General features: G+C 40.7%; 2 protein-coding genes across 9 annotated transcripts in view; both read right to left on the reverse strand.

Annotated features, from left to right (window-relative positions):
* LOC143121431 (NACHT, LRR and PYD domains-containing protein 3-like) overlaps window positions 1-8,329 on the reverse strand; it is a 45,149-nt gene extending 36,820 nt beyond the window's left edge. For 2 of the 3 annotated variants that reach the window (XM_076281805.1, XM_076281794.1), the window contains exon 1: window positions 8,283-8,329. The gene's annotated coding sequence lies outside the window, so the exon portion shown is untranslated. The remainder of the gene's footprint in view (window positions 1-8,282) is intronic. The other variant, XM_076281799.1, reaches the window with a different exon arrangement.
* Window positions 8,330-20,077: 11,748 nt separating this feature from the next.
* Window positions 20,078-26,692, reverse strand: part of LOC143121487 (lipopolysaccharide-induced tumor necrosis factor-alpha factor homolog) — a 12,887-nt gene continuing 6,272 nt past the window's right edge. For 5 of the 6 annotated variants that reach the window (XM_076281892.1, XM_076281867.1, XM_076281884.1 and 2 more), the window contains 5 exons: window positions 25,870-26,001; window positions 22,518-22,562; window positions 21,428-21,472; window positions 20,806-20,950; window positions 20,078-20,359 (listed from right to left, as the gene is read on the reverse strand). In XM_076281892.1, the coding sequence (XP_076138007.1) occupies window positions 20,251-20,359; window positions 20,806-20,950; window positions 21,428-21,472; window positions 22,518-22,562; window positions 25,870-26,001 (476 nt within the window). In that variant the 3' untranslated portion in view covers window positions 20,078-20,250. Of the gene's footprint in view, window positions 20,360-20,805; window positions 20,951-21,427; window positions 21,473-22,517; window positions 22,563-25,869; window positions 26,002-26,692 lie in introns of those variants that run through there. The other variant, XM_076281901.1, reaches the window with a different exon arrangement.

The raw sequence follows: 26,692 nt of genomic DNA on the forward strand, positions 1-26,692 counted from the left end.
TAGTGTCACCAACATTTAAAATAATATCAACTGACATTGTTATTCATAGCCATATTTATTCTGCTCTTATAAGGTAATACAGTGCACATATTTATATTTAATTTATACTACTCTAAACCACCTTCTGAAAATCAACTGTATAGTATAGTACTGTTTCACTGCACCATATTCCTTGACCTGTCTCACCACCTGCCTATAGGCTACACCACCTTACTTACAACACTTTGAAGAGCCAAAAACAAAGCTCAGCACACCTGTTCTGTGCATCAGCAAAGTTGGAGGGTTCATTTATGAAACATCACTTCTAGTAGGCTACATGTGACGTGTAGGCTAGAAGAGAAGTCTTTATTGTCCACTACTGGGGAAATTCATTGGCAACACTTTATTTTAATGTGCCGCTGTTACAGTGTACCTACCTAATTAGGTACAGTGGTACAACCTGTGTAACAACATGTACTATCAGGTACTGTACTATCATTGTACTTGCATTATGTATTTGTGGGTACCTACATAGGCTATAGTTGTTACATTGTAATACTGAGTGCTTTTACCAAACTTTGCCAATTTGCCTACATTTTCATCAGAGGCAAAGAGCTGACCTGAGACCTGCTGGATGGGGTAAATCTGGTCATGATAGATTTGATATACAAACCATCTTAGCTCCAGTCAAGGCCTCATTGTCTTCAGTGTACATGTAACAGCTGTGCTGCTACAACCTTGTTACTCTTTGATACAGTGGAATAAACCTATTAAGTGTACCAGTTAATTACTTACATGCACATATGACATGTATGTTGTGTCTTCGATGTCTTGGAACAGGTCTACTAATTCACATGTACTGTGTGGTGTAACAGCAGACGCGTTTCAACACATCAATTACAGGATGCATGACATCATTGACAGGATGTATATAATATGTACATGTATATGTACAAGTACTTAACTGGTACACTTTATTTGAATGGGTTCATTCCACTGTATCAAAAGAGTAATAAATAACACAGTTGATACATGTACTACAGTATGTAGGGTAATGGCAGACATGTTCCAAGACACCAATGACACAACATGTAATGTAATATGTAATTGTAAGTGGGCAATTCCACGGAAAATTTACTTTTTGTCACATCCATAACGCCAGTGAAATGCCTTGGCATTTGTATGATGTGAATGTTACTATTCATTTTTTGTGCATCTTTCTCATGTACATTCTTCAGCCAGAAATAGCAAATGCTCAAATTTCATGTAATCATTCACATCATACCATACCATCACATTTTATTGGCGTTATGGATGTTAGAAAAAACGTAATTTTCCATGGAATTGCCCAAGTACTTAGTACTTATGCCACTGTATCAAAGAGCAATAAGTGTGTACCAACACAGTTGATGTAGTGAATTAGTAGACCTGTTCCAAGACATCGAAGACACAACATACATGTCATATGTACATGTAAGTAATTAACTGGTACACTTAATAGGTTTATTCCACTGTATCAAAGAGTAACAAGGTTGTAGCAGCACAGCTGTTACAAGGATACAAGGATACAAGGAAGTTTATTGTCACATGCATATAGTTACTGGAAGTAAGAAATGCAGTGAAATTATGTCTGGTGTCAGCCTATTTGTGCATTTATGGGGGGGGGGGGGAGTGCAGTAGAAGAGGGGTTTAGTAGATTAAGTGGCAAGGGCTGCATAAGAAAGGTGGGGGAGGATTGGGATTGGGGGGGGGGGGGGGGGCCCCAACAAGGAGCACCCAAGAGCAAAAAAACATGTACACTGAAGACAATGAGGCCTTGACTGGAGCTAAGAATGGCTTGTATATCAAATCTATCATGACCAGATTTACCCCATCCAGCAGGTCTCAGGTCAGCTCTTTGCCTCTGATGAAAATGTAGGCCAATTGGCAAAGTTTTGTAAAAGCACTCAGTATTACAATGTAACAACTAAGCTTATATGTAGGTACCCACAAATACATAATGCAAGTACAATGATAGTACCTGATAGTATATGTTGTTACACAGGTTATACCACCGTACCTAATTAGGTAGGTACACTGTGACACATTAAAATAAAGTGTTACCTATATATATATATATATATATATATATATATATATATATATATATATATATGTACATATATATACATACACACACACACACACATTACATACATACACATATAAATGTAGCGTGACAAGTGTGTTTACATATATCTCTGTATATATATATATATATATATATACATTAGGGCTGTCAAAATAACTGATTAATTAATTTGAGGAAGAATAACTGATTAAAAGAATTAGTGCAGATTAATCGATTCTGTATGACCTTTGACCCCGAGCCTTGTATGTGAAAAAAAAACTTCTTCCCAAAGCAGTTTTGAATTTGTTTCCTCAGCATATTAGGTCATATCATAGATTATTATGGCCATTATTTGAACAGTGAAAATAATAATAAAATAGTTTTTGAGCTTTAATGTCACTAATGCTGATTATTCAATGATTCATTTGAATTTAAATATTTGAAATACTTTCACAGCAAAAATTATAAATGTGATTAATTTAGATTAATTAATCACAGAGTATGTAATACTTTTTCTTTTTCAATTTTTTTAATTGATTGACAGCCCTAATATACATACATACATACACATATAAATGTAGCATGACAAGTGTGTTTACATGCAGCACTAACTGTTTACAAGCAATAACTTCAGTTCAGTAAAACCGACGACCTGTTCTGTATTGCTCTTTCTCTCTCTCTCTCTCTCTCTGTATATATAAATATATATATATATATATATGCACACACACACACACACACACATTACATACATACACATAAATGTAGCGTGACAAGTGTGTGTTTACATGCAGCACTAACTTCAGTTCAGACCGACAACCTGTTCTGTATTGCTCTCTCTCTCTCTCTCTCTCTCTCTCAAATTCAAATTCAAATTCAAAGTTGCTTTATTAGCATGACTGCATGGGAACAGTGTTGCCAAAGCTGTTGTTACATACAACATAACAAACAAGAACATAAGACCATAGGACAAAAAACAAAAACAGAAAATACTCTCTCTCTCTCTCTGTATATATGTATGTATGTATGTATATATATATATATATATATATATATATATATATATATATATATATATATGCACACACACACACATTACACAGTATGTATATGTATATGTATATTAGGGTGCATCAAAAAACACAATTCTTGAATTTTGATATGGCTGGGTGCTAAAAGTGTTCCAATATATGTAGAAACAACACATGCAAAATATTTTTCCAGTACATTATGATTTAGGGGTGCCACCGCACATCTGTTTTTGTTGGATAAAGTGGTTAACAGTGCTCAATGGTCGCCATGGAGATCTGAGGTAAACAATACTACAGCTCAAGAAAACTGAGGTGATCTTTCTGTTTGAGGTGATCTTGATCTGTGTTGGATGTGTTATTACATATTACTATCATATCTGTAGTTGTTTCCCCGCCCCCTCTGCAAAGCTAATTGCGTGACCACAGCTGAACCACAAGCGCAGTTTAATAGTTAACCAATTGCGACATTAAAAAGAAAAAAACTTTAGCGATCATACATGACAATAAGATGTCAACGAGCAGCGACTTAGGCCTAGTAGTTCTACTAATCTACTTAAAAATACTTGAACTATTTATTGCACAATGAAGAAAACTGATGCTCTGAATACTTATTCAGCTGTCTCTAAAAGTTTCTCTAATTGACGCATTCAACCGCGATTTTGATTACACCTGCTTTTAACAGGCGCAAGATTTTCACCGCAAAACAGACATGCACTGTTTTCATACATATGGCGGAATACCTAATCAATGCTATTAGCACTTGTCGTCTCCTGTGTTTGCGCGATACTCCCACTTTCCCCTGACCCTCCTATGAATGCATATGCATGACACGGAAAAGCGCAAATAGCCATTTGCAGCTCCCACGACAGGCAGTCTACGCTTTTTCCTCAGTGCGGCCTGTTTGTACATACCTCGCCATGCTTTTACGTGCACTTTGCAAATGAAATATGCCTGATGTGGGCACAAAAACATACATCTGGCCCTGTCTCTCCTTTTTTCATCCGCTTTCTCTGGGTGTGTCTTACTTCTCTCCATTGTATCCCTTATTCTCTCTCTCTCTCTATTTATCTCTTTGGCTGTGGAGAACATGTGTGTGTGTGTATGTCTGTGTGCGTGTGTGTGTTTGTGTGTGTGTCTTTGTGTGTGTGTGTGTTTCTGTGTGTGTGTGTGTGTGTCTCTGTGTGTGTGTGTGTCTCTGTGTGTGTCTGTCTGTGTGTGTGTGTGTGTGTGTCTGTGTGTGTGTGTCTGTGTGTGTGTCTTTGTGTGTATGTCTCGCTCTGTGTGTGTGTCTGTCTGTGTCTGTATGTGTATGTGTGTGCGTGTGTCTGTGTGTGTGTGTGTGTGTCTGTGTCTTTGTGTGTATGTCTCGCTCTGTGTGTGTGTCTGTTTGTGTCTGTGTGTGTGTGTGTGTGTGTGTGTGTGTGTGTGTGTGTGTGTGTGTGTGTGTCTTTGTGTGTATGTCTCGCTCTGTGTGTGTGTCTGTCTGTGTCTGTATGTGTGTGTGTGTGTGTGTGTGTGTGTCTGTGTCTTTGTGTGTATGTCTCACTCTGTGTGTGTGTCTGTCTGTGTCTGTATGTGTGTGTCTGTATGTGTGTGTGTGTGTGTGTGTGTGTGTGTCTGTGTGTGTGTCTTTGTGTGTATGTCTCGCTCTGTGTGTGTGTCTGTCTGTGTCTGTATGTGTATGTGTGTGTGTGTGTGTGTGTGTGTGTGTGTGTGTGTGTGTCTTTGTGTGTATGTCTCACTCTGTGTGTGTGTCTGTCTGTGTCTGTATGTGTGTGTATGTGTGTGTGTGTGTATGTGTGTGTGTGTGTGTCTGTGTGTGTGTCTGTATCTTTGTGTGTATGTCTCTCTCTCTCTGTGTGTCTGTCTGTGTCTGTCTGTATGTGTGTTTGTGTTGAGTTGAACATGACCGCAACCAACAGCCAAACCTTTGCCGCTGCAAACCCAAGCTAATCCCTGAATAGGACGGTTACTCTTGGGTGGCGGGTGGGGGAGACATATCTGGGGGGAGACACACTGGCTAGGTTCAGAGTTCAGGTTCCATTCCCTCTCTCTTTCTCCCTGGTGATGTTGCTCAGTGGAGCAGAGACTCTGGCACAGACTGAGCAGTTAAGTTCGGAGTTTAGTTAGTGTCAGCTCTTACCATTAGGCCCTGTTAGTCAGTGAGTTAGCCACTAGAGAGGGTTTGTTCTTTTAAGTTTGTCAGTATCGCCATTTGTGTTTAACAATAAAGTCAATTCAATTTTATATGTGTGTCCGACATCCATCACTGCTGCACAGAATTCAGGGTAAGGCCACGTGAACATGTCCCATTGACCTCCATTCATTTTGTCTATAGGACAAATGAATGGAGAATCTTGAAAGTTGAATTCTGAGAAATGCCCAAGTTGCCCAAAGGGCAAACAAACAACTTTTACTTTGATAACCCTATAGAACTTGTTAATGTATAAAAGTTCACTGTACTCAACATTTCCAGGTCAGCTTTTGGCAATTAGACTAAAAATTGCACATTTTTCGAAATTTCGCCAAAGTTCATGTGTTAGGTGGCACCCCTAAATCTCAATGGAATTACTCAAAACTGTGCAAAAGTCATTTTTATGTTAATTGGAACAAAATGCAATGCCAGCCAAATTGATATTTTCAAATTAAAATTTCCCATTCAAATTTGATGCACCCTAATGTATATGTATGTATATATATATATATATATATATGCACACACACACATTACATACATACACATATAAATGTAGCGTGACAAGTGTGTGTTTACATGCAGCACTAACTTCAGTTCAGACCGACAACCTGTTCTGTATTGCTCTCTCTCTCTCTCTCTCTCTCTCTCTCTGTATATATGTATATGTATATGTATATATATATATATATATATATATATATATATATATATATATATATATATTAGGGCTGTCAATCGATTAAAAAAATTAATCTAATTAATTACATACTCTGTGATTAATGAATCTAAATTAATCGCATATAATTTTTGCTGTGAAAGTATTTTAAATATTTAAATTCAAATGAATCATATGCAAATTCCTTGCTGCAGACATTGCAGAGGACTTTATTTTCAACACTTTATTTTTTATCAAAACCATCAGGCCGTTTTTTGAAAGTAAATGTTCCAATCAATGATCCAGGCAGCACGTTTTCTTCTCTCTCCTTCATTTTACAGTCTAATTTTTACTGACTAGAACGGCTCGGGGTCAAAGGTCATATGAATCGATTAATCTGCACTAATTGTTTTAATCAGTTATTTTTTCTCAAATTAATTAATCGAAATTAATCAGTTATTTTGACAACCCTAATATATATATATATATATGTGTGTGTGTGTGTGTGTGCATGTTATATATACACACACACATATATATATATATATATATATATATATATATATATATATACATACATACACACACACACATACAGTATATCCATGCATACATATGTATTGTATGTAGTATTGCATTACTAGCCTATTCTAATTTGGTTTGTTCTATTGATATGGAATGAATGAACAGGCACACGTGACTATGGAGTAGGTCTACTTCACAATTCAGATTTTCAGATGGTGCGTTGTGGCTGACAACGGCCCTAAAATCTCGAGTGTCTAGGTTTATTGTTGGTTCCTGGTTGCTGTAGTGCAATGATGTCATCTGCTGGCCGTGCCGCGCAATAGCGCCACAACATATGTAATTTCACTGGACATTACGGTAAAAATCTTGTTTTTCCTTACTAATATTCGTGTCATCCAGCAAACATATTGCTTAATTCTTTTGACATTTCGTTCCTTTATAAATTGTAATGTAATATAAAGGTACGTTTTTGAATGTCATTACTCTGACATGTGAGGGATAACGGCCACCGACGTGACCTGTTATACGTGACTCATGGACAAGGGGAAATGCCATTAACTCGGCGTCACGCAGCGGCAATTTTCTTAATATCGATATTTCTCCACATTACTTAATCCAAATTCTGTAATTTTTGCTGGATAAATGTTGTACAAAAATGTAGTTTCGTATCAAAGTGGAATGGTTTTTGTCATAAGTCAGCGGCGTTAGTTTGAGCACATAATTGACGTTTTGTTTACATGTGTTCAATGTAAGTCAATGGGCGCCGGTATTCGGCCAATGGCGGCGTCCAAAGAATCTTTTGCCGGATAGCATGACGGCGGTCAGAACAGGTGGTGAATGTCAGTCTTCATGGAAGAATTTGGGACAGGCCTATCAAAAACGAAAAACTTACTCCAGTGATGTAGTATGTGATGAGATCAAACTCTCAATAGACTTGCTTAAAATGAGTTGAATATAACAACCTGTGTAAATTGTTATAGGCCATATTATGCTTTCATTCAATGAATGTAATATATTTCAATATATTTCAAAACAATTTATCAATCAATTAGTTTCCACAAAATTCACCAGAAGTCATCATTTAAGGGGTTATTTTTCAAATTTTTCGGCACGGAGGAGCATTTTTGAATGGCAAAGTATGCGAGACAGCAGGGGACAAGGGTGTGTGCGCGTATACTACTGCTTTGGTCTACTTTTCTACCTTGTGCCCGAGCAGAGATGAAGCTGACCTAGCTTAAAATAAATTAGGCCAAGATGCCGCCAACTTGAGTTAATGGAACGGCTTCAGTCCCAAGTGAAAGTAATTATACTCCAAACAAACAATAAACATGCCCACATATGAAGAAAGCGATTTTTTCTATAGGCTATTCATTTGTTTTCCCCGCATTAAACTTTAAAGTTTTCGAAATAGCCTAGCCTACGCCATTTTAGCCTCCGTCTTCCGTCATACAGTAGTAGCCTACCACATCCTCTGGTAGGCCTATTACAGGATAGATAGGCTATACAAGGTGTTTGTACGGAGCCTTATCTTTGCTACAAAATCCTACAAATACGTTATTCTTGTGATAGTCTTTAAAGCGAAGACCGACAAACAGCCTATTTGAGAACAAGAACACTAGGCTACAGTGAGGCCTAACGTTCGCTTCCCCGACCCGTCGTGTCGACGCCGAGAGACAAACACTAGCCTACATTTTCCAGTCGTATTGTCCGTTATCATATTACTATGAACGCCATTGCGTTGAAGCACCGGTTCAACCGTTTACTATCCAAAGTTGATAAACTTACCAATAGTATTTTCAAGATGCGTCACTGGCGAAATGCTTAACTGCTTTTTCACAACACGGAAGCGATGACTTCTGTTTCAGTTTCGTTTCGTTAGGGGAGGAGACGTGACGCACGCTTCAGTCCAGTCCAGCCTCCAAGTAAACGGTTTGGGTTGCTATGAGTAGTGTGGACTCCGTAGGGGAAATATCCAAAACATGATGATGATTTACCAGGGAGCATATGGCAAATAAAGTAGAAATGGTAGCGCCGAGGCTATTTGCCCCTTGTTGGAATTTCCTCTGTATTCCCCTGTGTCTCTTGTTTTCCCGGTGAGTGTGTGTGTATGTGCGCGCGCGAGAAAGAGAGAGAGTGTTTGTGTCTCCCTCTCTCTCCTGTGTCTTCAGGATGTAGTGGTAAAATAAGAGGTGGGTAAACTATGATTTCTGTGGTTATGTTGAGGTAAAATAAGAGGTGGGTAAACTATGATTCATGTGGTTATGTTGAGGTGGCTAGTGGTAAAATAAGAGGTGGGTAAACTATGATTTCTGTGGTTATGTTGAGGTAAAATAAGAGGTGGGTAAACTATGATTCATGTGGTTATGTTGAGGTGGCTAGTGGTAAAATAAGAGGTGGGTAAACTATGATTCATGTGGTTATGTTGAGGTAAAATAAGAGGTGGGTAAACTATGATTTATGTGGTTATGTTGAGGTAAAATAAGAGGTGGGTAAACTATGATTTATGTGGTTATGTTGAGGTGGACTGTGCCATGCAGTATTTGACTTAAAAAAGGCATTCAGAACACGTTTGATGTTGTTGGAGATATTGTCCAATGTGTATAACAGTGGTATTAAATGGTTGCTAGAGTGTACATGTTGTGAATATTAATTATACAGTGTGATTTTTGAATGTTTAAAGTCCATTCATGTGGATCCTTGTTTTAGTGGCCTATCTTTAGTATCTTTTACTGTTCTTTTTAGTCATGTGGATCCTTGTTTTAGTGGCCTATCTTTAGTATCTTTTACTGTTCTTTTTAGTCATGTGGATCCTTGTTTTAGTGGCCTATCTTTAGTATCTTTTACTGTTCTTTTTAGTCATGTGGATGTTATTTTCTCATCCTGTTTATGTTGTAGATGTGGTGTCCTAAGCTACTGGGACCTAGCCTAGAAATCTAGATGCGCCCCTAGCGCTAGTCTAGCAACTCTCCGTTGGCTTGTGAGCTCCAGAAATCGAAACTCAATCAGGCCAATGAAATCGTGTATAGAGTCGTTAGGTGGGCTTAACATAATGATTGATGGCAGAGTTGCAACGGTTTGGCTTGAATTCCCTGCTACTTGAAAACAAATAAGATGGATGTTGCTGTTGGCGAACAGTGTGACACGAGTTAAGCTTTTATTAAGTTGGCAAACGTTTGAACTAGCCAGCTCCGCTGGTGAGAAAGGCATGGGACTCATAGCAGAGGGAATTTGAAAGACAACTGATTATCCCGCCCCCTCGGACTGAGCACTGCGAACGGTGAGTGCCCAGACCCTACATTTTAATGTGGGTCTGGCTCGTCAGGCTAACTGGGACCTTGAATTTCACTTTGGGGATCAATATAGTATCTATCTATCTATCAATTTGTGAATAAACTGTTTTGAGAGGTGGATAAACTCTATTTCTGAAATTTCAGAGGTGGATAAACTGTGTTTACTTGCGTTTCGCCTCCACTACATCCAGGGGCGGAAAAAAACAAAACAAAATTGGCCCTGTACGGTGTACGTTTTAGGACATCCTCAGCTGTCCGACATCAGATGAAAGGGCATCAGATCTCGGGAAACCGCTGTCAAGTTTTCATATGGCGCTCTCTCTTTCCTTTTTCTTGCCCAACCTCCTCTTTTTCTGATTGACATCTCTTCTCATCTTTGTTTTGTTTGTTCCCCTTATTTCTTTCTTTCTTTCTATTTTACTTTCTTTAAAATATCTCTTTATGTCTTTCTTTCTATTTTACATTATTTTTATATCTCTCTTTGAAAACAGTAGTTTGAAATGTGTTAACTGACAGAAATGTGTTAAAGTTCTTTCTCATCTTTTACTCCTCATATGTGAGTGTCCTTCAGCCAACACCTCTCCCTCTTTTACTCCTCATATGTGAGTGTCCTTCAGCCCACACCTCTCCCTCTTTTACTCTTGTCATCCTTCTCTCTTTAATATTTGTATTTTCTTTTTGTCTGACATTCTGTTTATCTTGTTTCTGACATGACAAATGTTTCAGTGTAAGGTCACAGGTTCAAGGCCAGTGAGTGACTGTTGAACACAAGTCAGGCCACAAACACCATGAAGGGAATGTGCAGCCATCCCTATTGGTGGAGTCTGTCACCACTCTCTAAGTGCTTGTGATTGGACCAGTGGTGTTGGACTTCCTGTTTCTGCTGCAGTGTGTCAAATGTGTGAATGTGTGTAAATGTTACGGCTACTGTTAGTGATGTCACAATAGAGACCTCTGTCTCTCATGCAGTCTGGCTCACTGGGAGACGGTTGTCATGGACACTGATTGATGATCCTCTTCTCTCCTTTATCCTGCAGATGGGGTAATGATTTGCGGCCAAATGTATTTTGTGCATCACAAAAGTAGTGTGTACATCAAAGTTTTGACCCACGTGATATGGAAGTGTTGAACTGTATGGGGTCTGTGGTGCAGAAGCTCATGGCATGAGGATGGGATCCAGCACACACACACACATACACACCATCTTATTCACACATACCACACACACACACACACACACACACACCATTGTATACACACATATCACACACACACACGCGTGCATACCAGTAACACAGGAAACAGGCTCTTCCTGAGGGGAGCTCAACAAACACAGATAGACACACACACACTCTCTCACACACACAGACATAAACACACCAGCAGCGCACACAGACACACACACATACACAAACACACACAAACACACACACGTACACACACACCAGTAACACAGGAAACAGGCTCTTCCTGAGGGGACAAACAAACACAGACACACACACACAGAGACATACACACACCAGCAGCGCACACACACACACTCACACACACACCAGCAGCGCACACACACACACACACACACACACCAGCAGCGCACACACAAACAGCACACAGGAAACAGCTTCTTCCTGAGTGGAGCTCAGCAGTGAGATGAATGGAGAATGGAGGCGTGTCCTGATCAGCCAGAGATGATTGACAGCATGCAGCATGGACTCCGCAGACAGAGGAGGACCAGTCACTCTCCAACATGTGCACAGATGGACATATGGACACCAGCAACACACACACACACACACACACACCAGTCACTCTCCAACATGTGCACAGATGGACATATGGACACCAGCAACACACACACACACACACACACACACACACCAGTCACTCTCCAACATGTGCACAGATGGACATATGGACACCAGCAACACACACACACACACACACACCAGTCACTCTCCAACATGTGCACAAATGGACATATGGACTGGGGTGGACATTGTGTGAATGTCAGGATCTGTTGTATCTATTTGGTATTGTTTTGTCATGTATGAAACCATATGGACATGTGGACTGGACTGGGGTGGACATTGTGTGAATGTCAGGATCTGTTGTATCTATTGATATTGTTTTGTCATGTATGAAACCATATGGACATGTGGACTGGACTGGGGTGGACATTGTGTGAATGTCAGGATCTGTTGTATCTATTGATATTGTTTTGTCATGTATGAAACCATATGGACATGTGGACTGGACTGGGGTGGACATTGTGTGAATGTCAGGATCTGTTGTATCTATTTGGTATTGTTTTGTCATGTATGAAACCATATGGACATGTGGACTGGTTGGACGCTTTATTAACATCTCTCACCATCTGTTGTACAATACGTCTTTATTAGATTTTTTTTTTTACTTTAAAAAAAATTAGAATTTTAATTCTCCCGTATACTGTATGTGGTGATGGAGGCAAATTGAGTTTTTGAGTTGATTTCCATTATTTGATCGTATTAGTGTGTGAGTGTGTGTTGGTGGGTGAGAGAGAAAGAGAGAGAGCATGACCAATGAACATACCTACAGCGGGGAAAATAAGTATTGAACACGTCAACATTTTTTTCAGTAAGTATACTTCCAGTGAGGCTATTCGCATGAAATTTTCACCAGACATTAGTATTAACTTAGGTAATCCACACATATATAAAAATCCAAACATTAATGTCTAAAAGTAGAGTTATGAGTAAAAAAGTGGAATGGCACAGGGAAAAAGTATTGAACACACTAAGAAAAAGCAGTACACAAAGGCAAGGAATGGCAAGGAACAAACTGGAATCTATAAGTATTTAGAGAAATTATCCCTCCTATCTGTGCAAATTGATATAAACTGGGTTAGTACATACTGGTGGGCTATAAAAAGGTTTTTTGTTACCAAGGTGTCACACAAGAAACATTTCATGATGGGCAAAAGCAAAGAGCCCTCCCAAGACCTTTGCAACCTTATTGTTGCAAAACATATCAATGGAACTGGTTACAGATGCACTTCAAAACTTCTGAATCATCCAGCAAGCAGTATTGGAGCCATTATCTGCAAGTGGAAGGAACATCAATGCATCATCAACTGGCCATGCACAGGATCTCCTTGCAAGATTTCTGACCAGGAAGTCAGAAGGATAGTCAGAAGTGTAGCCGAAGATCCAAGGACCACTCAGAGAAAGCTCCAGAAAGACTTGGAGGCAGCAGGTACAATTTTTACAGAGAAAATCATAGGTAATGCACTCCACCACCATGGCCTCTACGCACGCTCATCCTGCATGACTCTTTTGCTGAAGAAAAACATGTCAAACCTCGTTGAAAGTTTGCTACACAACATTTGGACAATCCTATGCAATACTGAGAGAATGTATTCTGGTTAAAAATGTAACTTTTCGGATGTCATACTACACACCATATTTGGAGGAGAAATGGCACTGTGCATCACCCTAAAAATACCCTACCAACAGTGAGGTTTGGAGGTGGTGGCATCATGGTGTGGGCTGTTTTTCATCTCATGGTACTAGCAGACTTCATACAGTTGAAGGAATGATGAATGGAGTCATTTTTTTCTGGGAGAATCTTTACATCCACCAGGATGATGAGGATGAGACATGGCTAGACCTTCCAGCAGGACAATGATCCTAACCATTCAGCAAAGGAAACTCTCAATTGGTTTCAGAGAAAGGAAATCAAGGCCCTGACTTCAATTCATTTGAACAGTTTTGGAAGTTAACTAAAGATCAGGATTTACAAGAGGGACCCCTGAAATCTTCAATATTAAAGGACTATCTGTTTAAAAGAATGGGCCAAACTCACACCAGAATACTCTGACTGATTAGTTTCATCATACAGGAAATACCTTGAAGCTGTCATTACGAATAAAGGCTTTTCCACAAAGTATTTAAGAAATTTCAGCAGGCGTGTTCAATACTTTTTTCCTGTGTCATTCCACTTTATTGCACATAACTCTACCTATGGACTTTAATGTTTGGATTTTTTTATATGGGTGGATTATCTGAGTTAATACTAATGTCTGGTGAAAATTTCATGCAAATAGCCTCATTGGAAGTATACTTACTGAAAAAAATGTTGACGTGTTCAATACTTATTTTCCCCGCTGTATTTTTAAAATATAATTAATGTTTACTTAAGTTTTTAGTATGTTTTTCTTGTAAAATGTGTTTTGTTATCATATATCATGTACATACATTGTCAATATGCACTCACATCATCACTGTCATCACCTCACATACATACAGCACACTGCTTGCTACAGGAAGCCTCCTCTACATACTTGCTGCACACTGCCGCCCCCCTCCCTACATACACAGCACATTGTCTTCAGGATCGATCTTCTCCAACACACATCCTCTACATACTTACAGCACACTGCCCCCACCTACCCACACACACACACACACAGTCACTGCTCCACTCCCCTCCCGCCCACACACACATCTTCACTGTCATCACTCACATACATCATACATACAGTACTCTGCTTGCAATAGTAAGTCCCTGCCCCCCCCCCCCCCCCCCCTACATACACAGCACATTATTTCATCAGGAAGCTTCTCCAATACACATCCCCAACATACTTACAGCACACTGCCCCCCCCCCCCAAATACACAGCACATTGTCTCATGAGGAAGCTTCTCCAACACACATATTGCACACTGCCCTCTCCCCACATACACAGCACACTATCCCATCTCCCCTGTCATCCCCCCAACACACACACCAAGACCCCTGGCAGTTGGGTTAGCCCCTTGAGCCGTGGATCAGCCCAAGGTTTCTTCCTTGGTAAGGGAGTTTTTCCTTGCCCCTGTTGCTCTTGGGTGCTCCTTGTTGGTGCCCCCCCCCCCCCAATCCCAATCCTCCCCCACCTTTCTTATGCAGCCCTTGTCACTTAATCTACTAAACCTATTCTACTGCACTTTTTACCCCCCCCCCCCCCCCCCATTAATGCACAAATAGGCTGACACCAGACATAATTTCACTGCATTTCTTACTTCCAGTAACTATATGCATGTGACAATAAACTTCCTTGTATCCTTGTAATATAACATGGAAATGACAGAGGAGTGTGTGTGAGGGTTTGTTTGTACTCCACAGAACACAGTCACTAACAGTCAAAACAGAAAATCTGTTGGAGTTGAACTGATTTCACTGCATAAATGTTTTATTTTTCATTTGAGTGTCAACATTGCATTGCATTGCATTGCATTGCATGTCTATATTTGTCTGGCTGTTAGGCCACATATGTGATGACATCAGCAACAGGTCCCGTCTCACTGTACAGTTCAAACTAGTGCGTCTGAGCCCACAGTGCAGTGTTATGGTGCCATCTAGTGGTCAACAGGAGAACAGTGCAGTGTTATGGTGCCATCTAGTGGTCAACAGGAGAACAGTGCAGTGTTATGGTGCCATCTAGTGGTCAACAGGAGAACAGTGCAGTGTTATGGTGCCATCTAGTGGTCAACAGGAGAACAGTGCAGTGTTATGGTGCCATCTAGTGGTCAACAGGAGAACATGTCCTGACAGGACACTAGCAGCAGCTACACTGAGGCTTGTTTGTATAGAAGATGAATATCATCTTCCATACAAACTCTTCCTGGTCTTAGTAGAGGGAGAGCAGATAGCTAACAAACGTTCAGAAAAAGTCCTGTTGGCAAATTTGAGGAAAAGTCGGTAAAGGGGCTATTTCACACAACTTGAGGGTGCTGAATTCAAATATTTTGTTTACCAAGCTCAATTTTGAGTTTTAAGCTTGCTAATTAGCATAATTCACATACTTTTTGGTTTTGCCATCAGATATCATAGGAATTGCAAAAAATAAGGCATTAATATACTCTTTATGTATCAGATATGTTGTAGGACAGGACAGGAATTACCCCAATGAAAATAAGCTAAAATTAAAATATAAATTGAAATAATAGCTAAAATTCAGTATGACGTTTAGAAGCAAAATAGATTCCTTGATAATAAATTGATAGAATAGTAGGTGACTGCTCATTTTTCTGTAGAAAGTACTTTGTCACTAACTATTATGAAGAGTTGTCAGTTCTACAGAGGATTTACACTGTATTTTATTTTACTGTAAAGGCGACTGTGCTTGCCTAGTTAAAACATCTCACTGGTGCTCTTTCCTATCATTCAAATTCCAGCCATGCAAAAAAATGGAAGAGTGTGTATATTTGAGGGTTGCTGAAGAGTGCTATGGAGATTGCATTATTTGCAAAAAAATTAGACAAGATATCCTTTATAGTGCAACAAAAAGAAACATTCTCCAGTGCATCATTACTGCATATGATTCTGAAAGGGAAGTGGGCCTAGGACAAATCCTCAGCTATGAACTGATTAATGTCCCTGTACTGTAGCTATTGCAGATAGCGATGGTTATTTGTGAAGTGGAAATAAGTCTATCCTCACTCAAGTGCTGTCTAGCAATGTGGAATGTCCAGTAGTGATCACTGCAAAAACTGCTCATTCAACACTGGTAATAGATGCTCAAGATCTAGTTATGTCTTTAGGACACCCATCTGACTGCAGCACATTTAAAAAGTATGCAGGAAAGTTTGTAAGAAACATTTGTATTGTTAATTGGTATTTGTTATGTGGTAGCAAATGATGTTGACTATCAAAGAAATAGACCTAATGTAGGAATGCACACAGATATTGCAACAGATACAGTCAGGCCAATCCAAACTTTTCTCATCTGTTCCTCGTTGGTGGAACACACTGCCAGTTCCTACAAGGGCAGGGTCATCCCTCTCCATTTTCAAAAAACTCCTTAAGACCCAGCTCTTTAGAGAACATCTCCTTTCATAGCACCACTTACAACAAGTCTTGCTGATGCTAGCATTTACCAGCCGTCTGGAACTCAACTGTTTAAAAACAGCACTCACTGATGCACTTATTCTTACTGTACTCTACCGTTTTTAAATTGTCCTAAAATTGTTTAGAGAATTGCTTTAAAACTTAACTGTTACCATGTTGTTAGTCGCTTTGGTTAAAAATGTGTCAGCCAAATGTAATGCAATAATGGTGTAGGACTATCTGATTAAGACCCAAAGAGTGGTTGAAACGTACTTATTAAATAACACTGGGAGCACAGAACTACAGAACAGACTATCTTTACTTTTTTCCCTTTGCAACTGTCAAAGAAATCCCATAAACACAGGAAGGCCTAGGGTATCCTACATCAGATGACCTAAAGATTAGGCTCTTCTGCATAGCATTAAGTGATTGGTATGCAGTAATTTGAACACTGACCTTGATCTAGCCTACTTTGGCTATTTAAAGGTAATTTATTGCCAAAACATCACACAATATAAATGAGCTATAACAAACAATAAAGGACTTAATCACACACAAACTACTATTTTACTGACTACAAAAATAATAATTATGTAGGAAGTTTAGAACTCCTCTCCTTTGGTCAACCCAGAATTGACCAAAAGTGCACCAAATTCAACACAAATGACAAAGAAATACACTTGGAGGAAGACTGCTTCCTTTCTTTTTCCAGATATTTTAGGATTTGGATATCGTTTCAGTATTGAGTATCAAGATATTTATGGCAGGTATTGTATCGAAGTCATAATGTTGGTATCGTGACAACACTATGACAGAGCCACTCTGTTTTCTAGATGTCGAGGATCGGAGGCTCTACCACCAACAAGTGATGCTGCTCAAAGGCATATTAGAAGAGCACATTATCAAGCTCTAGTATGGAGGCAAGCACACATACCAAATCCAGTGTTACTAGAAGTAAAATGTTTTTTACTTGCCAGTTGTTAATTAGGCTTATTCCCGCTATCTAAGTTCATACTGTATGTACTGTAGGATATATTCTGAGTTGAAGGTTATCTGTGCAATTTGTTATTGTGATGAAATGCATTAAACACCACAAGTGACTCACTATGTTAACAATAAAAATATGGTTGTGTTTTGATTAGAATTTCCGAGTTTATTACATGTTAACTATAATCATGTTCCCATTAAATACGTTAATAAACTATAGTATGGCTTCTTTAATGCTCAAACATGTATTTAGAGAACACTTTTATTTGGTTTTAGTGATTTACCTTGGAAATCAACCCAATTTAGGGAAAAATAAGCAAAAATATTATAGCTATTTTATGTTAAAATGCTGATTATGCGGCTTAGAACTCAGAATTGAGCTTGGTAAACACAATATTCAGAATCAGCACCCTCACATTAGGTAAGAAGGGTGGTTTACCAACTTTTCCTCAAATTTGCCGTCAGAAGTTCTCTTCTGTGAAGCTGCTCTCCCTCTATAGTGTCCAAGTGCCTTTGAGCATGACACTGAGGTGAACAGAATTAGATACAAAGATGATACAGTAATGTTGCACCGAGCATTTATACAGCTTCAACTTTCTGGGTGTCCACATCTCTGAGGACCTCTCTTGGACCCTCAACACCTCTACCCTGATCAAGAAGGCTCACCAGCATCTCTTTTTCCTGAGGAGACTAAAGAAGGTTCACCTGTCTCCTCAGGAAACTTTCTTCTAACTCCATGTCTAAAATCAACGCGATAGCATCTTCCAACAAGTGCTGTTCCTCAGCAGCAGCCATGTTTGATATTTTACAAAAATCAAACATGACCATCTACCATGACCATGTATGTGTGTGTGTGATGGTGTGACACACACACACAAGAAGGTTCACCTGTCTCCTCAGGAAACTTTCTTCTAACCCCATGTCTAAAACCGACGCGATAGCAGCTTCAAACAAGCGCTGTTCCGGTGCTCTATTGTCATCGTGTAAAGCCCGCCTCAACGGTTGTGATTGGTGCCTGGTTTAGGAAAATTGAAAATGGGCTTGGATGGGCACTTGAAAGTCTTGCGGGAGTCTCAGGTCATGTGAGGTAACAAATTGCTTTGCGGCATTACAAACATACATGCCAGGCACCGCCTAGCTATAAGAACAAGGTAGCGATGGAGTTTCTCAGACATTTGTCATTGTAGGAGTATCTACTCCGAAGCTGTAGGGCGAGCTCTGTAGAGAAAACTGCAAGCAACAAGCGAGAAACAGCAAAGAAGTGGACAAAACTGCCCCTACCTGATCAGATCTGCCCCTACCTGATCAGATCAGGATCTGCCCCTACCTGATCAGATCTGCCCCTACCTGATCAGATCAGGATCTGCCCCTGCCTGATCAGATCTGCCCCTACCTGATCAGATCAGGATCTGCCCCTACCTGATCAGATCAGGATCTGCCCCTACCTGATCAGATCAGGATCTGAATGCTGGAATGTGGGTTCCTTTCTCATTATTGGGTATGAGGGTCTGCTGTAGCCTGACTGCTCTTGATATTTCTCCTTATTGGGTATAAGGGTCTGCTGCTGTAGCCTGCACTGCTCTTGATATTTCTCATTATTGAGTACTGAGAGAAAGTGGAATAGAACATTATGTCCAATATTCCAATATGTGGTTTAATGTTCTGAATTATGTCCAATATTCCAATATGTGGTTTAATGTTCTGCATTTATCATTAGTGGGTCACTTTGATACTAAAAGTATGATTCTATGTAATGACTGTATGATATCTGTACTGTCCCTGTGTATATCTGTGTGTGACTGTGATAAGCAGGAATATTATGACTTTGCAGTGTTTCACTGTTCTGCATGGCTGCGTCAGTAGCTATCTGCTCCGGATTGCCAGGCTGCCACTAATCAGGGTCTGATTCAGTGTAGTCCATGTGAGATGGGATGACCAACGCCATCTCCCGTCAGCCTGGAAGGATACTTAAACCCTAACTATTTCCTTGTCTAGTTAGAGCAGCTGATGGATCTTTAGGTGAAGTCATGCTGTCTCTCCCTTGATGCGCATCATTGTAAATAAACTCTGTTCCTGATTTTTCATACTATTGGTCTGACTGGGTCTCTATTAAATCTATGGTATCAAAATTACCATCAGTATAAGGGTCTGCTGTAGCCTGACTGCTCTTGATATTTCTCATTATTGGGTATGAGGGTCTGCTGCTGTAGCCTGACTGCTCTTGATATTTCTCATTATTGGGTATGAGGGTCTGCTGCTGTAGCCTGACTGCTCTTGATATGTCTGTGTTAGAATCAACTGTGTATGTCCCCTGTTTTCTACAATGTTAAGTTGTAAGTGTTGTGTTTAATAAATCAAATCTCAACTGTATAGTCATCCAGTGTTTTTTCCTGTTATGTTTAGTTACTGTACTAACATAATACTAGTGTTGCTTTAATTTAATTGAAACACAGAGATGAATCAGACAGTCAGTTTATTTCATAAAATGAAACATTGAACAAATGTGTTTTTTTATTGTATAAGCATTTTTTTTTGTTATTGCTATAGGGATGGCCAAAAGTCGCTAAATATAGCAACAAATTCACTAAATTGACAAAATGGTGTGTGTGTGTATGCGTGTGTGTGAATGCTACATCCTCTTGTGGATGGACAGGTTGACGTTGCATTTACTGCAAAAGTGATGGGCGTCTTTGCAGCTGTCCACGAAGAATGGGATGACACAGCATCCACACACAAGCCTGAGAGAAGGAGAGAGAGAGAGATGGAGGGAGAAGAGAGAGATGGGGGAAGAGAGAGAGGTGGAGAGAGAGATGGGGGGAGTCAGTTATTTCAGACTGTTTGTTATTACTTCTGCTAACAGGTTAGGGGGTAGCACTTCTGCTAACAGGTTAGGGTTCTGCTAACAGGCTAGGGTTCTGCTAACAGGTTAGGGTTCTGCTAACAGGCTAGGGTTCTGCTAATAGTTTAGGGTTCTGATGTCTGGTTACAGCTGCAATATTTGGTAACATGGTTGACATATAACTGGACTTTATGAAAAGAAAAAGGTCTGTGTTGCTCTGTTTCAGTCTTCATATAGATAGTATGACCTGACAAAGGCTCCACTGTGATAAGCCACTCTGGTTGGTGTGTACGTATGTGTGTGTGTGTGTGTGTGTGTGTGTGTGTGTGTGTGTGTGTGTGTTACCCAAACAGAAGGCAGAGTCCACATATCAGCCAGGTGAAGGCTCCGCTGTGATACACCACTCTGGTTTGGACCTTCTCTCCACAGTTCCGACACGTCGTCATGGTGGGAACATCACCAAGGTCCCCAGAACAAATAACAACCTGAGCTGAAGCACAAAGACTCATCAGAGACATCTTTATTGTCCCTCTTTCTGTTGTTGCTGTTTCTGGGTCATCTATTCTTAATAATACAATTTGTCATTGAGTTCAGCATGTTAGCATATTTCCTCCTGCAGGTTAGCATGCCACTCCCAGCACTTTAACTTGGTACGTGTCTCCTGTTTTGTTAGCAGATCTATCCCAGCATGTTAGCATAAAATGTCTCTTCTGGCACGTTAACATATCTCTCCCAGCACATTAACTTAGCATGTCTCTACCTTTACGTTAGCATATCTCTCTCAAGACTGTTAACTTAGAATGTCTCTACCTCCACGTTAGCATATCTCTCTCAGCATGTTAACTTAGCATGTCCCTTCCAGGATGTTAGCATATCTCTCCCAGCATGTTAACTTAGCATGTCTCTCCCAAAACGTTAGCATATTTATCCCAACACATCAACAACAAATAAATGGTAACACTCTTACTCTGCTGCGGTTGTATCTGCATTGCCTGTTGCTGGGCCATGGGACCTGTTAGGGAAGAGGAGGAAAAGGTTTACACCAGTGGTTCTCAACCCCCCCCCCCCCCCCCCAGTTGTGCTTGAGCGCCCACTCTGCTACCTCGTTTACAGCGCCCCTCCAATACTGTCCGAACGCCCCCTGGCGGGCTGTACCGCCCCCGTTTACAATAACATGTCTCTGCTGGCACATTAGCATGTCTCTGCCGCTACATTAGCATATCTCTACCGCCACATTAGCATATCTATCCCCTCACATTAGCATGTCTCTGCTGCTACATTAGCATATCTCTGCCGCTACATTAGCATGTCTCTGCCGCTACATTAGCAAGTCTCTGCCGCTACATTAGCATGTCTCTGCCGCTACATTAGCATGTCTCTCCCCACACATTAGCATGTCTCTGCCGCTACATTAGCATGTCTCTCCCAGCACATTAGCATATCTCTGCCGCTACACTAGCATGTCTCTTCCGTTACATTAGCATATCTCTTCCGCTACATTAGCATATCTCTCCCCTCACATTAGCATATTTCTGCCTCTAGATTAGCATGTCTCTCCCCACAAACTAGTATATTTCTGCCTCTAGATTAGCATGTCTCTTCCCTTACATTAGCATATCTCTGCCTCTAGATTAACATGTCTCTCCCAGCACATTAGCATATCTCTTCCGCTACACTAGCATGTCTCTGCCGCTACATTAGCATATCTCTTCCGCTACACTAGCATGTCTCTGCCACTACATTAGCATATCTCTGCCGCTACACTAGCATGTCTGTGCCGCTACATTAGCATATCTCTGCCGCTACACTAGCATGTCTCCTCCAGTACATTAGCATATCTCTGCCGCTACATTAGCATGTCTCTCCCAGCACATTTGCTCATAAAATTAGCATTGCTAACCCATACCTTAAGAGGCATTATATCGAATTGAAGTTGAAGGAGGACAGTGGTTGTGATTTTAATAGTGCGCCCAAGACAACTTTACCACATTTAATTTACATACTTTATCTTTGTCAGTGTGAGCAAAACAACAAACAAATGGTATAAACACACTTACCCTGCTGTGAGTACATCTGTATTGGCTGTGTATGGTACATGGGACCTGTTTAGGGCAGAAGAGAAGGAGGAGGAAGATGTTCACACTGAACAGGGTGCCTTTGCACCACATCCAAGACATTTGTGCACATACACACATACACACACACACGCATGCGCACACACACATAAGCACACACACACATACACACTGTGCACACACACATGCGCACACACACACACACACACACTGTGCACACACACACATGCGCATACACACGCTAGGCCTGTCAAACTCGATTCCTTTTAAGGATCCGGGTTATTCTGAGTCACTCACTAAACTGATCCGGGTTGAATGAGTCACTTGAGTCACTTGAGTCAGTATTGCTAAATCGCAAAGAAATTCAGTCCTACGTTCAAGCAGTGCAGTGGGGTTCTTCATTTCGTTAAGTGCCTTCTCATGTTGGATGTGGATCCTCCATGATTTGAAACCAGGTTTTTGCAGTACTTGCATTTAGCCTTTAGAGTTTTGCTCTTCTGGTCAAAGTGCATCCACACATTGTTCATCTTTTTGGTGCTCATGTTCAGAAACGTTGATCTTATTGACAGAGAGGGTAGCCTATATTATAATAATTAATTATTTGTTGTTGTTTTGTTAACAATAGAAAAGTTTGCCTAGGTCTAATGCTACTCTGCTACACAATGTTTATTACCACTACTATATACTAATAGTAGGCTACTAGGAATCTATTCTAATAAGTATTATAGGCTGCTAATACTAGGCAACTAATATTATTATTAATCATAGCTATACTGTTAGGTAGCCTAATATAATATAATATAATATAATATAATATAAAATAGCCTAATATAATAGCATCAAAACCTCCACCCACTCACGGGAAAGAAAGCAGTTTGAGCCAGACTGTTTATTTATTGTCTTAACCTAGCCCAGGGGTCGGCAACCCAAAATGTTGAAAGAGCCATATTGGACCAAAAAAACAAAAAACAAATATGTCTGGAGCCGCAAAAAAATAAAAGCCTTATAGAAGCCTTATATTGAAGGCAACACATGCTGTATGTATCTATAGTAGGCCTATATTAGCCTACTATCGAAATGGCTAAGTTAACTACAAATACATAATGAGCCTTCATGATTAAATGTTTATTTTTCCTGCAGTGCATTCTGTAGAGAATGACGCACCACGTGACTACTCTGTTGTGCGATGCCGCCTCAAGTTTAACTTCATTACAATATTAATGAATTATGTTTCATGAACTCAATAACAACAAAACGGAACGTGCCCCTTATATGGGCAACAGAGTGCAATAAAACGCAGCCTACGTTTTAAAAAATAAAACATCAGCCTTTTGAAAAGGTAAAGTATATAAAATCAAATTAATACTGTTCAAGTTTGACGTCTGTGCAAATGCCAAGCAAGTCAGTGCAAGAGTAAAACGAAGCAGCATCCTCTTCTCTTTTGACACGCAACCAACGCAGCTATGCTCGGACCTGAGCAACAAAACACAATAATATCCCTAAGTGTCATTCCAAATATATACTGACAAAAATCAGATATCACTTTATAAAAACAGCCACTTTGTTACTAAAAATGTGCCTATGACAGGATTGTGTACCCGTTTAAAGTGACTTCTGTTTTCGGACATCACTGGTCAGCTTCTCAACATCGGGCATGTAAGATGTAGGCCTAACTTTAATCTTGACGCAGGACTGCAAGCTCTCATCTGTGAGGCGGGTGCGATATTTTGATTTGATGTAGTTCATGTTTGAGAATATCTGCTCGCACAGGTATGTTGATCCAAAGATGGATAATACTCCAAATGCATATGTCGTCTTTCTCTCCCCCATTTTTGAAAAAGCTTCAGGGAGCCACTAGGGCGGCGCTAAAGAGCCGCATGCGGCTCTAGAGCCGCGGGTTGCCGACCCCTGACCTAGCCTAAGCAATTGACTTTCAATGTAGACATAGAAACAGGAACGTAGAAATGCCCTGCAGTGAATAAATTATTATTATTGTTATTATTATTATTACTACTACTACTACTACTATTATTCTCATTAGGTCTATTATTATTATCACCTTGACACGAGTAGAAATTAGGCTACTCGCTCCTCTAAAGATCCACTCATAACAACGTAACGTAACCGGCCCGCCCCGCTGATCCGACTGACTCAGGTAGGCTAGCCTACTCAAGCAACTCCATACAGAGCTTGCAATGTTTCGGACTGTCTTCGCGACCTAATTGCATTTTAAAGTAGGCTATGCGTGCAGAACATATGTTATTTCAGAAGTGAAAGCATGGCTTTTGTTGTGGATTTGCTTTTCACCTTGACAAGGAGTTAGCCTACTCGCTCCTCTAAAGATCCACTCATGACAATGTAGCCGGCTGATTCGGCTGACTCGCACTCATAACAACGTAACGTAACCGGCCCGCCCCGCTGATCCGACTGACTCAGGTAGGCTAGCCTACTCAAGCAACTCCATACAGAGCTTGCAATGTTTCGGACTGTCTTTGCGACCTAATTGCATTTTAAAGTAGGCTATGCGTGCAGAACATATGTTATTTCAGAAGTGAAAGCATGGCTTTTGTTGTGGATTTGTTTTTCACCTTGACGAGGAGTTACTCGCTGCTCTAAAGATCCACTCATGACAACGTAGCCGGCTGATTCGGCTGACTCGCACTCATAACAACGTAACCGGCCTGCCAGGCTGATTCAACTGACCCGGGTAGATACTCAAGCAGCTCCATGAGCGTGCAGTTCGGACTGTCTGCATGACCTAATTGCATTTTAATATGCTACATCTATACACCAAATCTAAGTATGTCTAGGCTACATGCAGAACATTGAATGTTATTTCAGCAGTGAAAGAAATGGCTTTTGTTGTGGAATTGCTTTTCACCTCGAGGAGGAGCTACTCGCTCTCGCAGATCCACTCATGACAACGTAGCCGGCTGATTCGACTGACTCGTACTCAACGTAGCCTAACCGGCCGGCTGATCCGACTAACCCGGATTGCTACTCAGCCGCTCCAATCTGAGTCCCATGGTCTGTGAGTCTGCAATGTTTCCGGCTCTGCGGGAAGTTAACCAGTTATCTCGGACTGCCTGCTCACTCAGTCGCTTGAGTTGATTTGTGGAGTTGTGGTTGCCTACGAAATTGTTACATTTTTGGCAGCTACGATGGCTAGGGCTAGGAGGTTTTGTAGTAGGACTCAACTGATCCGAGTTAATGATACTAGAGACTCGCGACTCATGGGTTAATTTAAAGATACGGGTGAAAGATCCGAGTGAATCACAACTCAAACAGGCTTAACACACGCACACACACACACACACTGCACACACGCACTTACCTGGTTGCATCTGCATGGGTTGGACCATGGGAGCGGGGGAGTAGGGAGGAGGAGGAGGAGGAGGAGGCTCGTTCTGACCCGGTGTGTTCTGGAGGACCACTTTGACCTCTACAGGGGACATTGGGGGGCTGCCTGGGGTTGGAAGAGAGGGGGAAAGGAAAGACGTTAGAAAGGAGAGCAAGAGATGGGGGTAAGGAAATACAGTATAAAGGAGGTAGAGAGGGGGGGAAAGGTAAGACATTAGAGAGGAGAGAGAGGGAAAGGTAAGACATTAGAAAGGAGAGAGAGGGGGAAAGGTAAGACGGTAGAGAGGAGAGAGAGGGAAAGGTAAGACATTAGAAAGGAGAGAGAGGGGGAAAGGTAAGACGGTAGAGAGGAGAGAGAGAGGGGGAAAGGTAAGACATTAGAGAGGAGAGAGAGGGGGAAAGGTAAGACATTAGAGAGGAGAGAGAGGGAAAGGTAAGACATTAGAGAGGAGAGAGAGAGGGAAAGGTAAGACATTAGAGAGGAGAGAGGGGGAAAGGTAAGACATTAGAGAGGAGAGAGAGAGGGAAAGGTAAGACATTAGAGAGGAGAGAGAGAGGGAAAGGTAAGACATTAGAAAGGAGGTAGAGAGGGGGAAAGGTAAGACATTAGAGAGGAGAGAGAGAGGGAAAGGTAAGACATTAGAGAGGAGAGAGAGAGGGAAAGGTAAGACATTAGAGAGGAGAGAGGGGGAAAGGTAAGACATTAGAGAGGAGAGAGAGAGGGAAAGGTAAGACATTAGAGAGGAGAGAGAGAGGGAAAGGTAAGACATTAGAGAGGAGAGAGAGAGGGAAAGGTA

This window comes from Alosa pseudoharengus, unplaced genomic scaffold, assembly GCF_046254945.1.
Source record: "Alosa pseudoharengus isolate Yale_2024_CS ecotype anadromous, Long Island Sound unplaced genomic scaffold, YU_APseudo_1.1 YU_APseudo_1.1_scf_1, whole genome shotgun sequence".
NCBI classification, from domain to species: domain Eukaryota; kingdom Metazoa; phylum Chordata; class Actinopteri; order Clupeiformes; family Clupeidae; genus Alosa; species Alosa pseudoharengus.